Below are 14,905 nucleotides of genomic sequence, written 5' to 3' on the forward strand. Positions count from 1 at the left end.
CTTCTGTCATCCTTGAATTACTGCCTATAAATAATGCTACATTTTTCTGGATTAACTTTACCCTTGATCCAAAAGCATCTTTGCTTCATTTCACCAGTCCAGTAAATACAATTTGAGTGCTTATTGTAATTGTCATCTCATCTGGTGCACAGATGAATAATAAGGCAGTTTTGGTTTTCTTCACTGGCACATGGCAACCATCAACTGTGCTGAGCTTTCATTTTGATCTTAAATTGTCATTTTACTACCAAAGAGGGGAAAGGTCCCCAAGCCTTTTGAAATTCTCCCAAACCCACTCTCCACTTGGCAAGAAACTGCTAAAACTGTCTTCTCCCACACCTTATGTTTTAAAAGGATGTTTATGTAAAGGCAGGTTATGAATGTCTTGATTAGTAGCCTAGGTTTGTTGCATTCCCTGCAGGCTTTCTCCTGGGCCTCAGTAACCAGTAAAAACCTGCCTCCTAGTGGTTCAGTCCCTTCCTCTGGAATTCCACCCCATGTTGTTAAAGCACCAGCCTCACAGGTAATCAATCTGTGAATGGATTGGCATTTTTCTCTTACTTTTACACCTCAAATAGAGCATATACTAGAGCTTTGTAATATAATTATTTGGGGAGGGGGGTAGCAGTATGCATGTTCTTGTGTGGTGCTTTTCATTTTTAAAAAACAGAACCACATTGTTTAGGTTTTTGTGTGTATAACACAAATCCCTTTTGTTTTTTTAACTGACAGTTTCTTGCAGTGTTTTAATTTTTTAGATTTATTTTTTAACACAAGTATACATATAGAATAGCTGCACACAGATAAATACTGTTTTAATTCACTTCTCATTTAGAAATATTGGCTATATTGTCTGTTTTGGTTAATACACAATCAGCATATGGCAAACAAATCTGATTTTATTTTTGGGAGGGGTTGCAGAGTGTGTATTTATGTGCATTAATTATATCAAAACTTGATCCAATGGACAGTGTTGATTTCACTTGAGTTCCTGATTTGGGAATTGTTTTATATACACTGTAGACGTCAAGGGTGTATAGTGTATATTGTGTTCTCTCAGCTATGATCTTGCTGAAAGATATATATATATATATATTTTTTTTTATTAAAACTGCACTTTGAATGTTTTCAAACATCAGTCTTTGTGTGAATGACGAGGAACATTGCTTCATATATTTGTCAGCTACTGTTTTTGTTTTCTGTTCTGTAGCATGTCTCCCGAGTACCTATTACTTTATTAGGTTTCTTACTGCTTTATTTTTTTTTTTTTTTTAAATTGATGTTACAGCCAAGAGTTGAACCTAAACAGGAAGCCCAGGCACCACCACCCAGGGTCCGTGATCAGCGTACTAGAGAGAGACCAGGATTTGTTGCCAGAGGACCCAGGTCTGGTATGTGGACAGCCGACTATAATGGTGAATTTCATAAGTTTTCACTGATCTCAAACTGACTCTGGTACATGTTCATCTGTCTATTGATGTATATTTATAAAAAAACAAACAAAAAAAATGCGTAAACTGGTTGTAGGCTTTTTTTAATTCATTAACATTTTGAGAACTAAGTTAAAGGTTAAGGTGAGACCAAATTGTACAATTTATATAGAGTGTTATATTTGGAAAAACAAATACAAAATTAATACTTTTGAAACCACATTTGTCAGTTACTCTGCTTAATTTTTTTGTTTGAGCTTTATATTTTAATCTAGAATAGTTAACATGTGAAGGCAGAGGACGTTTAGAGTTGGTTTGTATTTTCTAATCCATGTACATGTTGGGTAGGAGGTTAGCCATGAGGTCGTTCAACAGTTTATTAAAACATGTCCAGCAACATTCATGTAGTTAAGGCAGGACAAAAGTGGATGCCAATGGAACAGGTGGTGTTCTGGCAATCTTGAAGCAGCTTAAAACATATTTCAAACTGTGACAACTAGTACTAAGTTGTGAAGTGTAAATGTAAATGCAAAATCATGTCTAGATGCGTTTCTGTTTGTTAAAGGCAGCCTTGCCTCCTACTCAATAGTATTACCAAAGGCACACGTCTGCTTGTTTCACTTCATCTTGTACATCATAGATTTTAAATATTTTGTCTGGATGTGAATTGTCATCATTTAATCTGGTATATCTTTTTTTTGTTTACTTGAACATCCACTACCTACAATTTTACCTCCTGTATGGAGTTTGAAGTTTTACAGCTATGTTAAAAAAGAAAATGTGAAAACTCATTTAAATGTAAAAAATACAAATGAAGTGTTAGCGTATTTATTTGTATATCTGCTGCGTCTAATAAGAGAGTATAACCCTTAAAGAATATTGTTTGAGTTATGTGGGCCCGTTTGGTTAGTTGAGGCAGACGGGAAGAAGCTGTGTCCGCTTCAAGGAGGTGGCATGAATGAGGCGAAAAAAGCTATACATTTATAGGCGACTGCCTACTATTGTCTGTATTTGAGCTGAGTATTAACAAGCATGAGGCTGAAAAGGCCTAAACCCAATTTGCACAATTAAGAAGTAGTACGTTTTTGTAAATACTTCTCAGTCTGAAGTATCTACTGAAACAAAAATTTCTTAATTATAGCATGTTTTTGTACATGAATCTTTGACCTTCCTGCCCTCTGTAAACCCCCCCCCCCCCCCCCCCCCCAAAAAACACACACACGCGCACGCTTCCCTTCTTGCTCTTGTGCTTATGTTCAGCTTTGGTTTAATCGTTTTAAGTGTTTTTGTGACACAAACTATCGCTTCCTCCTCCCAACTGCATTTTTATTGAATAAAACATTAACTTAATACTGTATCTTTGTGTAAGTATTTAGACTTCAAAGTTTGTACAGAAAATGCATACCCTAAATTGAATAACTTATTAAAGTTCTGGTCCTTTTAGAAACACTTGTTAACACAGTGAACATAATGAAAAGGTGTGAAAAATTAATTTGAGAACATTCTGTGGAAGTCGGGTATAGCAGTAAAACGTAACACTGTTAGAAAAATCTAAGTCTATATAAAAGTGTGTAGGCCTTCCCTTGTAGCACAATCAAAAAGTGGAGCCTGCATCACAACAGCACTACCTTGAACAATTTCAACACTTCAGATCCTAATACAAATAGACTTTTGAAAACTGACTGTAAGGCCAAATATCCTTAAAAGATCTCCAGAGATCACTTTGCTGAGAGTGGGTTTAGGTGCGGAGTCTGCAGTATTGGTCAAGTTCCATGTAAAATTGGAGTGTGTGATAGTGTGGCCAGAAAGAAATGGCTAATAAAGGAACCAAGTTCCTTCAGGCATAACGATAAACTCAAAGTTCTTGGAAAGTAATTGTGGTATGGCAAGGCCATACTAGAAGTTTTTCTTCAACCTTATGCCCCGGGAAACACCCATATTCTGAAGCACAGCATCTCAGTAGCACAATTTCAAGCATAGTCCAAGTATTACTGTAGCTGATTCAAATTTAAATATCCTTTTCTTCAAGTGGCACAGTAAAAATCCTTGCCCGATTGAGACTCCGTGGCACAAATTGAAAATAAAGGTCATAAACTATGAAATGGAGCAAATCTGCCAAGAGACCTGCACAAAAATCACACCTTAGCATTCTGCCAAACTGGGCACTGAACCCAAAAAGCCTAAAAAGCTGTTGTGGCAAAAATGGCTCTGAATATCACGTATGGCTTTTTTGATACTGGTGTTTTGGTCTATGTATATTACTACAAAGAAATTGGCAAGCTAGAGAACTGTGAGATTTTGGTGTATGAACTGCAAGGAAAGCTGGAAAGATCTAAATAGTTTTAGTTTAAATGCCTGAAGGATAAAAGGACTGTTGATATACAGTAAATTATCAGGAGTTGGTATGGTGGGTGCCATCTGTTTATGACATTTGCTCTTTAACTTGAGCGCAGGTTATAGGTGGATGTTAGTTGAGGGTAATGCACACAAACATCTCAAATTCTATTGAACTTATTTTACATATCTATGCATCTCTGGATGAAGGAAAAACTCTTGTGTAATATGGTAGATGGCAATGTTTTAGGGACCATCTGATTATTATAAAGGTTAAAGGAATATTCTATCCAAAAATGCATAAATATTTGGTATTTTAATGTTACTTACCCCATGGAATTTGTACTGGTAGCTGAGACTTTATCTTTTTTTTCTTTAAAATAGACATTGATTCAAATTGTGTGAGAACCAATGGTGACCAACTCTGGGCTGCCACAAACAACGTGGAAAAACATGTGAAAATGCATTTTTTTTCCATGGAGATGTAGCATTATCCACGTCTGTCATCCACTTGTATTCTCAGAATGTGCAAAACGCATGCTTTGTTTTGCTAAAATATTAACACTTCTGGAAAGCTCAGCCTAAAAGATAAACGGGAAAAGCCCATTCCCGTGATACTGTGTGTGTTTTGAGTTGAAAATCTGCCTTTCCCCCTCAATCTAATTGCTTATGCTTCCTAACTGGACAGATTGATATCCTGAAGTTTAATTAACATGGTGTTAGACTGAGATGATCAAGTCTTCCCATAAGTTTTTGAGCAGTGTAGTAACCATTTATTGTTGTTAATGAAACATACATCCACATTGATTTTAATTGACGGACTTGCCTTCAAAATTTAGAACCCTGTTATTTTTTTTTTTTTTTTTAACTAGCAGCCAAACAGTGAGCTGTTAAGCTAGCTAGCCTGTTCTCATTTACATCTTCATGTCTGTCATGCAGTATTTTGGTTCAATAAAATACCTTTAAAAAGTGGTATAAGAAATGTGCATCTTCTCCAGTCCATAAACAGTTTAATGGGATTCTCGGAAAATGAAAATCAACAGATTTAGAAATGTCTGTTGTGGCAACAATCGATAGAATTATTGAGCATATTTTATTAACATCAAGAATTGGCTTCAGATTAATCTTTTGGAGTGAAAATGGTGGCTTTCCAGGAACCAAGTTTGAGACCCCCCCCGAGTTAGCTGGACTTGTGTGCTTGGTTTTCCTATTGCTAAGTTTCATAAGTGGTGCCATTTTGAATGAGAGAAAATTTTTCATTTACTTGAAAGACTCCCTTACGTTCTCCAGGACATTATGGTCCTCCATATAAGATTCTGAAAATTGGCAATACCAGTCAAGATCAAGCTGTCTCACTAGACCAATGAAATGTACTTTTGCATACTTGGAAAATGTACCAAACAAATTAAAACATTCCCTAGAGCTTACTCATACAATCTCATTTAAATTGGGAGTAGTCACATTTTTAAACCATGTATAATATCTGGAACTATTATCATAATTGTGGACTGAAAGTGTTATTTTGTACTAAATGTGGGTACCCCTATACAGTTTTATCTGCCCATTGAAATGTTAGAATCCCCAAATTTAAAAATGAAGAAATTGCATGACAGGGCAAGGGTAAGAAAGCCATCGGCCGTATGTCTGCATAATGCATCACTGTGACAGCCAAGTCAACTTTTCTTTCTTTTGAATTGTCTTGCTTTATATTCATTCCAGTATGCTCAGAACAAACGGTATATACATTTATCTACATATTTATGTATTTAACTATTTAAAGAGCTTTTTTAAAATGCCAGATTTTCCCCCAGGGGACAAAAAAAGTTCTATTTATCATTTTGACAAAGCAAAGGTTGTTAGTCCAGTTTTGGTAGCCATTGTATCTCTCTCTCAGTATGTCAATCATTAGGAAAATTCCATGCAGATCTTCGTTAAACATACCAGCCTCAGCTAGGGCTTAGATGAAGTTAAAAATAATAAATAAAGTTTTGAGCCAAACTGTGCAGACAGAGAGGGGAAAGCTTTGGTGTGCAAATACTGACAGCCGTGCTAGTATCCCTGTAAGCCTATTCCAGCTGGAAAGTTTGTCTTGCCCTTCACTGTTTAAGTGACTTTATATTGATATATAAAATAAACTGTTTTTGGTATTTTGACGTTGAGCTGTGGCTTTCTTACCCGTACATAATGAAGCAGCAACCCCCAAGTGGACCAGCCTAAATGTCAAGGAGCAGCCTGTACAGCTGATGCCTTTTTTGCTCAAACCGCCCAAGTTCCAGCACTGAACTTCTCTCTGGTGTGCAAAAAGCAATGTGGCATTCATTACCACTGAAGGAACACTTTCTAGCTGTACAGTCTGAGGCATTTCATTACTGATTATAACAACTCAACAGAAAGCACAGTTTGAAAGAACGAGACTCGGTGATAAAGGAGTATTAGTGTTAAAAATGCAAGTCCGAGTAGTCCATTTTTAGTAAATGCTGTTTAAAATGTAAAAGCTATTTTTTAACAGTAATGATGTGCTAAGATTGATTTGGTAGAATATTTAACCTTAATGCCAGCAATCAAATGATTCAGTGCACTGCTTTGCAAAAAAATATTTTGAGCTCTTCCTGAAATGGTACACTGTAATCATAACTAGTGCGGATGCTTCCACTTTTTTTTGGTTAAAGTCTGGTCTAAAATTTGCAAATACAAAATGTTAAAATGTAATTTTTACTCTTCCCCCAGGTTAACTACAGATTGATAAGTAATTGCATTAAAAATATAATTCCTGCATTAATGTTTAGCTGCTTTAAAGCTGTAAAAATGCAAATTTACCTTTTTGTTTTTTCTCTCAGTAGTATAATACTCAATGTTCTTAAAGTGTTTGTTTTTTTTTTCTCCCCTCCTTTCCCATTTCCTTTATCGTAATTCATTACTCCTAGGCCGTGGAGACGCTGAGCCAACTGAAATGGACACCAGACGTATAGTGCGCTATCCAGATAGTCACCAGCTCTTTGTTGGAAACCTGCCTCATGATATTGATGAAAGTGAACTAAAAGATTTCTTCATGAGTAAGTTGCATGTTAGCCTGTCTGTGGGCAGAAAAATGGAAGTTTGTGGGGTTTTTTACATTTCAGTAAAGTCTGCTAAATAGCACATTATTTCCTCTTAGCTTTAAAACATGCACTCCAGGTTTTATTCTTTATTGCATAAAGTCCAAATTGTGTGAACAAAACCATAATTAGGTATGCTACTCCAACCTGGGTGTGCGCAGTGGTATAGACCCAAGCACTCCCAGAATACTTTGTAAGGAGGTGGGGCTTCAAAGGGTACCTGTACAACAGTTGGATGGGACCAGTGTTAATTATGGGAAGCTTGTTTCTCAGGTTGGGAGTGAGTTTTGCAAATTGTTCAAATTTTATTTGTGAGGGAGAAAAGGGGCAGACAACAGAATGGGAGAAAAAACCTTTGAGTGAGGATAAGTGTGATGCATTGCTGCTTGCTTAGAAACCCCTTCTTCCTCAAGAGTCTTTGGCAGATGGTTGGAAAAATTTCATCTTCTACCCATAACACTTGCATTGCATGGGACTGACCTTTTTAAATGCCAGTTTAATATGTATTGAAGTGTGTGTCGTTACAAAAGGTGTCTCTAAATGTGTTCATTTTTACATGTTAAAAATGCTGTGTACTGTCCCTATAGTTTGTGGTCTCTCCTATGATTTAAATTTGAATGACTAAACAGATGCAAGATTGTATATTCTGGTACAGTCTAATTCTAGGGCAACTTAATACTGTTAATCGATCTAAATGCCATACAGTTTGGCAGTATATTCAATGTATAGGGTGGGCCATTTATATGGATACACCTTAATAAAATGGGAATGGTTGGTGATATTAACTTCATGTTTGTGGCGCATTAGTATATGTGAGGGGGAAAACTTCAAGATGGGTGGTGGCCATTTTGAAGTCGGCCATTTTGGATCCAACTTTTGTTTTTTCAATAGGAAGAGGGTCATGTGACACATCAAACTTATTGGGAATTTCACAAGAAAAACAATGATGTGCTTGGTTTTAACGTAACTTTATTCTTTCAGGAGTTATTTACAAGTTTCTGACCACTTATAAAATGTGTTTAATGTGCTGCCCATTGTGTTGGATTGTCAATACAACCCTCTTCTCCCACTCTTCACACACTGATAGCAACACCGCAGGAGAAATGCTAGCACAGGCTTCCAGTATCCGTAGTTTCAGGTGCTGCACATCTCGTATCTTCACAGCATAGACAATTGCCTTCAGATGACCCCAAAGATAAAAGTCTAAGGGGGTCAGATTGGGAGACCTTGGGGGGCCATTCAAGTGGCTCACGACAACCAGTCCACTTTCCAGGAAACTGTTCATCTAGGAATGCTTGGACCGGACACCCATAATGTGGTGGTGCACCATCTTGCTGGAAACTCAGGGAACGTGCCAGCTTCAGTGCGTAAAGAGGGAAACACATCATGTAGCAATTTCGCATATCCAGTGGCCTTGAGGTTTCCATTGATGAAGAATGGCCCCACTATCTTTGTACCCCATATACCACACCATACAATCATTTTTTTTTTTTTTTGTTCCAACAGTCTTGGAGGGATCTATCCAATGTGGGTTAGACCAATAGTGGTGGTTTTGTTTGTTAACTTCACCATTCACATAAAAGTTTGCCTCATCACTGAACAAAATCTTCTGCGTAAACTGAGGGTCCTGTTCCAATTTTTGTTTTGCCCATTCTGCAAATTCAGTGCGCCGATCTGAGTCATCCTCGTTGAGATGCTGCAGTAGCTGGAGTTTGTAAGGGTGCCATTTGTGAGTAGCTAATATCCGCCAAAGGGATGTTCGACTAATGCCACTCTCCAGTGACATACGGCGAGTGCTATGCTGTGGGCTCTTGCTGAATGAAGATAGGACAGCCACTGATGGATGTTCATTAGTGACAGTTTTCATGCGTCCACATTTTGGCAAATCCAACACTGAACCAGTTTCACGAAACTTAGCAAGCAGTTTGCTAACTGTAGCATGGGAGATGGGTGGTCTCGTAGGGTGTCTTGCATTGAAATCTGCTGCAATGACCCGGTTACTGCGTTCACCAGACATCAACACAATTTCTATCTGCTCCTCACGTGTTAACCTCTGCGACATGTCAATGGCTGTAAACAAAGAGAAACTTGTAAATAACTCATGAAAGAATAAAGTTAAGTTAAAACCAAGCACACCATTGTTTTTCTTGTGAAATTGCCAATAAGTTTGATGTGTCACATGACCCTCTTCCTATTGGAAAAAACAAATGTTGGATCCAAAATGGCCGACTTCAAAATGGACACCATGGTCACCCCCCATCTTGAAAAGTTTCCCTCCCTCACATATACTAATGTGCCACAAACAGGAGGTTAATATCACCAACCATTCCCATTTTATTAAGGTGTATCCATATAAATGGCCCACCCTGTAGTTTAATGGTGTGTTAGTTAATGCCAGTGTTGGGAATAAAATAGTTTTGAACATGGAGGTTACTGATAAAGCTGTACACTCCACTAAAACTTACTATATGGGCTGTAGTACTAGAGTGTTTACATCTTGAGAACTCGAAAGCTTGCATGTTGTAATCTTTTTAGTTAGCAAATAAAAGGTGCCGTTTTGCCTGACTTTTCACTATATGGGCTGGAAAGAGCATTCTTCACTTTTCTGTGTGTCCTTGTGTTAAGTGTTTTTGGCTGTAATTTATTTTTTCATTATATTCTATCTCTTGAAAGCTTAGACTAAAGTGCCCAGTTCTGAAGACTGCAATATAAAAGTGTGCCTCTTATTTTCTCGTATATTTTAAGTTCTTTAGTTTTGAACTACAAAAATAATCCTGTCTTTGTGTACTGTTATTGCCTGAAAATGCAAATTGTAATACTTCCCAGCCTTTTAGGTGATATACTGTGTATAGAAGTTGCTATATGTATCTATGGGTGGATGTATATATGTGCGTACAGTATATGCAGTAGGTATATGGGTGATCATTTATAATGAAAAAAACACACATATATTCTGTAGAGTGTTGAAATTATTACTGACACATTATAATTTTGTTTGCCCTAATCTATCCCCATTGTTTTTAGATTATAAAAATGCCAGTTTTAATTTTTCAGAAGGTTTTTTTTTTTCTTTTAGTTTTGAAAAGTCAAAAACCATCACGTTTACATGTGAGATATACAGTAACAGTCCAGCACTTTGGTCAAAAATACTTAAAATATTTTGGTAAATTGGTTTCTATGCAACTATTAGTAAAATTTCCTCTCTTCATCCCACCCCCTCACCCCCAACCCCCTTCCTCTCTCCCTTTGGCTTTGACAGGATTTGGAAATGTTGTTGAATTGCGGATCAATACCAAAGGAGTTGGGGGCAAATTACCTAACTTTGGATTTGTGGTTTTTGATGACTCTGACCCGGTTCAAAGAATACTCGCAGCAAAGGTATGTGTCTTCCATTTCAGTTGGTACTTGTGTAGTCAAGGTCATTGTCTTCTCTCAACAGCTGCTTATGCCATCTATGTAGAAGGGAGCTATATATGCTTTTTTCTTGTTTGGGTTATTAAAATGACCCAGTTTTTATTCTGTTAAGTTTTTATTTTTAATGCATAATCTTGAAAAGCTAATTTGAGTTTCCCCCTCCCCTATTTTAATTGTTCAGCCCATCATGTTTCGTGGAGAAGTCCGACTAAACGTGGAGGAGAAGAAGACCAGAGCAGTTCGTGAGAGGGAGACACGGGGAGGAGATGAACGGAGAGACATGAGGCGCAATGATAGAGGCCCTGGTGGACCCCGAGGTATCGTTGGAGGCGGGATGATGAGAGACCGAGATGGAAGATGCCCACCATCAAGAGGAGGCCTGGTGCAAAAGCTAGGCCCTAGCTCGGGAAGAGGGGCTGGTCAGGGGGAGAGTCGCTTTTCAACACAGCGTCGCTGAGAACACCAGTTACAGTTTGGAAGTAGTTCCATGTTCTTCATCTTTACATTCTTGTTAATGAATTCTACATATAAATATATATGAATACATTTTTTTGGCTTTGGAATGTGACACAGCCTGTCAACCATTTCTTTGATGTGAAAACAAAACATGCGTTTACCAACTTTGAGCTGAACATCCTAGTCCAGTTTTTCAACAGGTTTCATGAACATAAAAATCTGAAAGAGAAAATCTGCAATGTGAAAGAGGGACTGAAAGACTAAACTACAATAGTGCAGCCCATCAGCATTCGGAGAAGAGAATTAGTTTAAAAACACAAATTCATGCCTCAAGTCTAAAGGGTAGGGGTTTTCATTAAATCCCTATGCTGCACATTTTTTAGAAATCAGATTTGCCCATTATTGTTGGAAACAAATGGTGCAAAATTGTGCAATTGGGGGGAAAAGCTTGCCTTTAATTTTCTTTAAGAACACTTTTGCTAATCAAAAACTTGCAATTATGCACTCATCAATATGCACTAATGGGTACTCTCGTCATTTTTACATGCACTGTGGGGCGAGGCAGGAGGACACCTCGTAGTAGATTTGTCCTCTGGCTGATGGGCAGAATGGTGAATCCTCAATCTGCTTTTCACATCCTTAACCCTTAAGTAACTTTGCCTCAGTACTGCTGGATTTGAAAAAAAAAAAAAAAAAGTCAGAATCTTTATTTTCTTGAATCTAAATTAATATGGAGCAGCCCTGGACTTCGGAGGGATAAGGAAATAAATGCCAACCTGAACACTAGTGGAGTTTGATTCACTGTTACAGAAAGTTTTCAGTCTGCTTGTTTGAGTTTTTTTCCCCCCCCTGTCTACCGTACCCCTGGCAAATACATCCTAAGAAAAAGACTCCTAAGCACCCCCCCACCTCCACACCCCCCGTCCTTATACTGAAAGTCAGATTCAAATTGTACAAGAAACTGTTTTTATTGGACGGTGTTGGCGTTCTTTTTCTTTTTTTTCTTTTAAACATTTGACAAAACAAGCATGAAGGTGCCTTCTTTTTCCATCATTCCTGTCTTGCTGCTTACAGTGCTGAGGGGGTGGCACTAAGTGAGTTGTGTGAACCAAGTGGCTACAAAGGTATTGTCGGCCATTGATGAGCAGAATTTTTATTCTAATAACAAACAGTTGCAGGTTTTCAGTTTTTTGTTTTTTCTTCTCTCCCTTCTTCCCCCAGGAGAAAAGGTGTTGTAATACATCCTTGCTCCCCACCATTATCCTTGCCTCGCCAGTGACAATAACACAAAAATCCATAAAAACAAAAAATTTTATATATTTTTTTTTTTAATCCATTGAATGGGTTTCTGTTTAAAAGGGCAGTATTGCATTAATGCGTCTAGCTCAGTTCAAGGTGCCTAAACATTTTAAATACATTGCATAGTATTTGCTTTAGTGGTGTTCACCTCGGCTCCCATTTAAATATCGATGTGTAACTTAAGTGTCTAGTGTTCAGTGTTAATGTTCCCAACTTGGATTCATATTGTACATTTTGTGACCAGGAAAAGATTCGGTTATCTTTTTGCACAAGAACTGGTGGCTTCAGATGGTCATTTGACCTTCCCATTTGTTTTGAAACTTGAGTAAGCTTGGTCCTCCATACTGTGATGCAAGGAAGGTTCTAGAGTTAATTTTACTGATCAGCACTTCATTGTAACTTGAGACGGTATGAAATGTGCGGATAATGCCTTGGTGATACTGATACTGAGGGGGTGGGATTCCCCATTGTTTTTCCTTGCCAGTGCCCTAATTATGGAAGGGAGTCAAGTGTTTTGACTTTGCTATTGCCTGTACTGTGGTTGGTTTGGGGGTGGGGGGGTGGTAGGGGATTCAAGAATTTGAATAAGATAATGTTAAAATACTGTATTTGGTTATTTTGTGGTTTCCCACCTTTACTCATCCTTTCCATGTCACTGCTTTATGTATTTAAAGGCATTATTTTGTGTCTTAAGGCCATGTGTTATGAGATGGTTTTTCTTGCAACTTTTCTACAGTCTTTGTGGAAGCATCTTGAAGCTGCTGTTTGAAATGGAAGACCTCTTTTGGCTGCAGCTTGCAAGGAGCAGAAATTGCACAAGTAGTTTTTCATGTTTACACATCTGCAGCTGTTGCTTACTAACTGGTGGTCTTGCGCTATATAAAGTTTTACTTGACTGTAGCGCACTTTATTAAATGACTCTTGGGGTCTTCCTTGTTTTGAAGGTGGTCCTTGCACTTTTTCCAACATTTCTGGGACACAAATTAAATACTTGCATTTCCATAATATTAGAGTGTTGGATTCATTTTGTGTGAGTTGATGTCGTAATCTTTCCAGCTGTTTCTGTAACTTGGAAGTAGATGAACTGTTTGCCTGGCATGGGGAGTGGTACAGTGAGTTCCCCTCCATATCACACTTAGTCTTCTGTTCTCTACCTATCTGAGTTACTTTTCATCTTGACAATTTATTGGATCCCATTTATCCTTAAGGGGGTTCTGATTTGCTGTCATCCTAAACTGGGAGAGATGGCAGATTGCACTGGAATCAAAGCTGTGGTACCTTTTTAATATTCAGGAGTGTTGTAATTTTTTTGTCTACCATTAAAATATAAATTCTTAAGAAATTTGTACTTCTGTACTGTGGAACCCACTTCCACTTTTTTTTGTTTTGTTTATTTAAATGGTTTTTCCTATGGTACCTTCCAAAGCACAGTCTTATCAATGTGTCCACTGTTACAAGTGCAGTGAATTGTCAAAACTAACTGTACAGCAATATGTATCATTCCAGTTCTTTAGCAGGTATAGTGGCAAATTATCTGAATCCGGTCCTTAAGTTTTTGTGGTAGACGAAAACTACAGCATTGCATTACAGGTAGGGTATAGTTTCATTTTTTTCCCCATTTTGTTTGTGTTGAACTTAACATACAATAAACTACTGATGTCTTCATTATTCATTTCTGTCCTTTTGTTTTGAGAATGTGCTGCTTTGTGATGAGTTCAGAACACTTCAGGCTGAAGGCCACAGTGTGGAGCAACAAGTGAGACTATGGGGAAACTAAAGCTTGGTGGGGTGTTTTTGGTTTTTTTTGTCCATATGGCTGTTTTTTTCCCTTTATTGGTCGTCATTTAGAAAGGAAATACCTTTTTAATCCCTGTTCATAATCTGTTCTCTTCCTCTGAAACTTGCTCCTTTTTTGAAAGTTAAGAAATACCGTTTGTTTGGTCCTGGTAGGTTTTTTGATGCAATTCCGGTTGCATGGGCCTCTTGTCTGTCTTAGAATTTCTGGCTACTTTTCTGCAGAGAAAGTAAATGACATTTGTGGTTTTACCTCTTGGAGTGGATATAATCCAGATTGCTTGGATATGCTTAGTTGAATTGAGGGCACATTTTCAAATTGTAATAAGGCAAAAATGGCAAGTTATGGCAATAAAATATGAATGAGTTATGTGTGTGTATATGTTGATATAGAGATGTTCACCACTGAACACTGACTGCTTGTGTTTTTTTTTTTTTCTGCAATTTTGTTTTTGTTTATAGATAAATGTTTGTTTTTGAATCTTGTTACTCACTCGCTGTCAGAGCCGTTCACGACAGTTATGCTTGGCAGTCAGTCACTTTTTGGTTGCACTGGACAACAAAGCTTCTCGGACATATTGTTTCCTGAAATGCCTGGTGATTTTATAATAGACCGATTCAAGCTAAACACACGTTTAACTTCAGATTGACTGTCATTTAGAAATTTGGAGAAACCTGAAGTAAAATTTTATAAAATTGTGTTTAATAGCTTAAATATGCTGACACTTAGTTGGCTTGAACTAATGTTTTGCTGCAGATTTGCATTTGTACTCTGTGTCTGATGCTGCTTATCTTCAGTGTCCAACACTCTGCCATCATGGATGGATTCCACTTGCCTTGATTCTGCTTTTCAATTGTTGAAATGTCCTGCTGAACCTTTCATGTTTGGTACAGATTGCACCAAAATTAGCATAGAGGAAGTCTCAAGTGTGACTGCAGAACATGAACAGATGCAACAAGTTACACTTCATGGTTTTGTATGCTTAAGTTGTGTTGTCAACCAGCATGGACTTTGCCTGGTGCTTTATAGTTGACAAGAAAAGTCTCAATAACATTCATGCCTTCCATGTAACTTCCTCCCAG

At 37.7% G+C, this 14,905-nt stretch overlaps 1 protein-coding gene across 3 annotated transcripts in view; it reads left to right on the forward strand.

Moving 5' to 3' along the window:
* g3bp2a (G3BP stress granule assembly factor 2a) overlaps positions 1-13,696 on the forward strand; it is a 53,536-nt gene extending 39,840 nt beyond the window's left edge. The window contains exons 8-12 of one of the 3 annotated variants that reach the window (XM_039750140.1): positions 422-523; positions 1,289-1,415; positions 6,689-6,817; positions 10,119-10,237; positions 10,455-13,696. In XM_039750140.1, the coding sequence (XP_039606074.1) occupies positions 422-523; positions 1,289-1,415; positions 6,689-6,817; positions 10,119-10,237; positions 10,455-10,730 (753 nt within the window). In that variant the 3' untranslated portion in view covers positions 10,731-13,696. The remainder of the gene's footprint in view (positions 1-421; positions 524-1,288; positions 1,416-6,688; positions 6,818-10,118; positions 10,238-10,454) is intronic. The other 2 variants (XM_039750141.1, XM_039750142.1) reach the window with 2 other exon arrangements.
* Positions 13,697-14,905: the final 1,209 nt, after the last annotated feature.

Source organism: Polypterus senegalus, chromosome 4 (assembly GCF_016835505.1).
Source record: "Polypterus senegalus isolate Bchr_013 chromosome 4, ASM1683550v1, whole genome shotgun sequence".
Taxonomy (NCBI): domain Eukaryota; kingdom Metazoa; phylum Chordata; class Cladistia; order Polypteriformes; family Polypteridae; genus Polypterus; species Polypterus senegalus.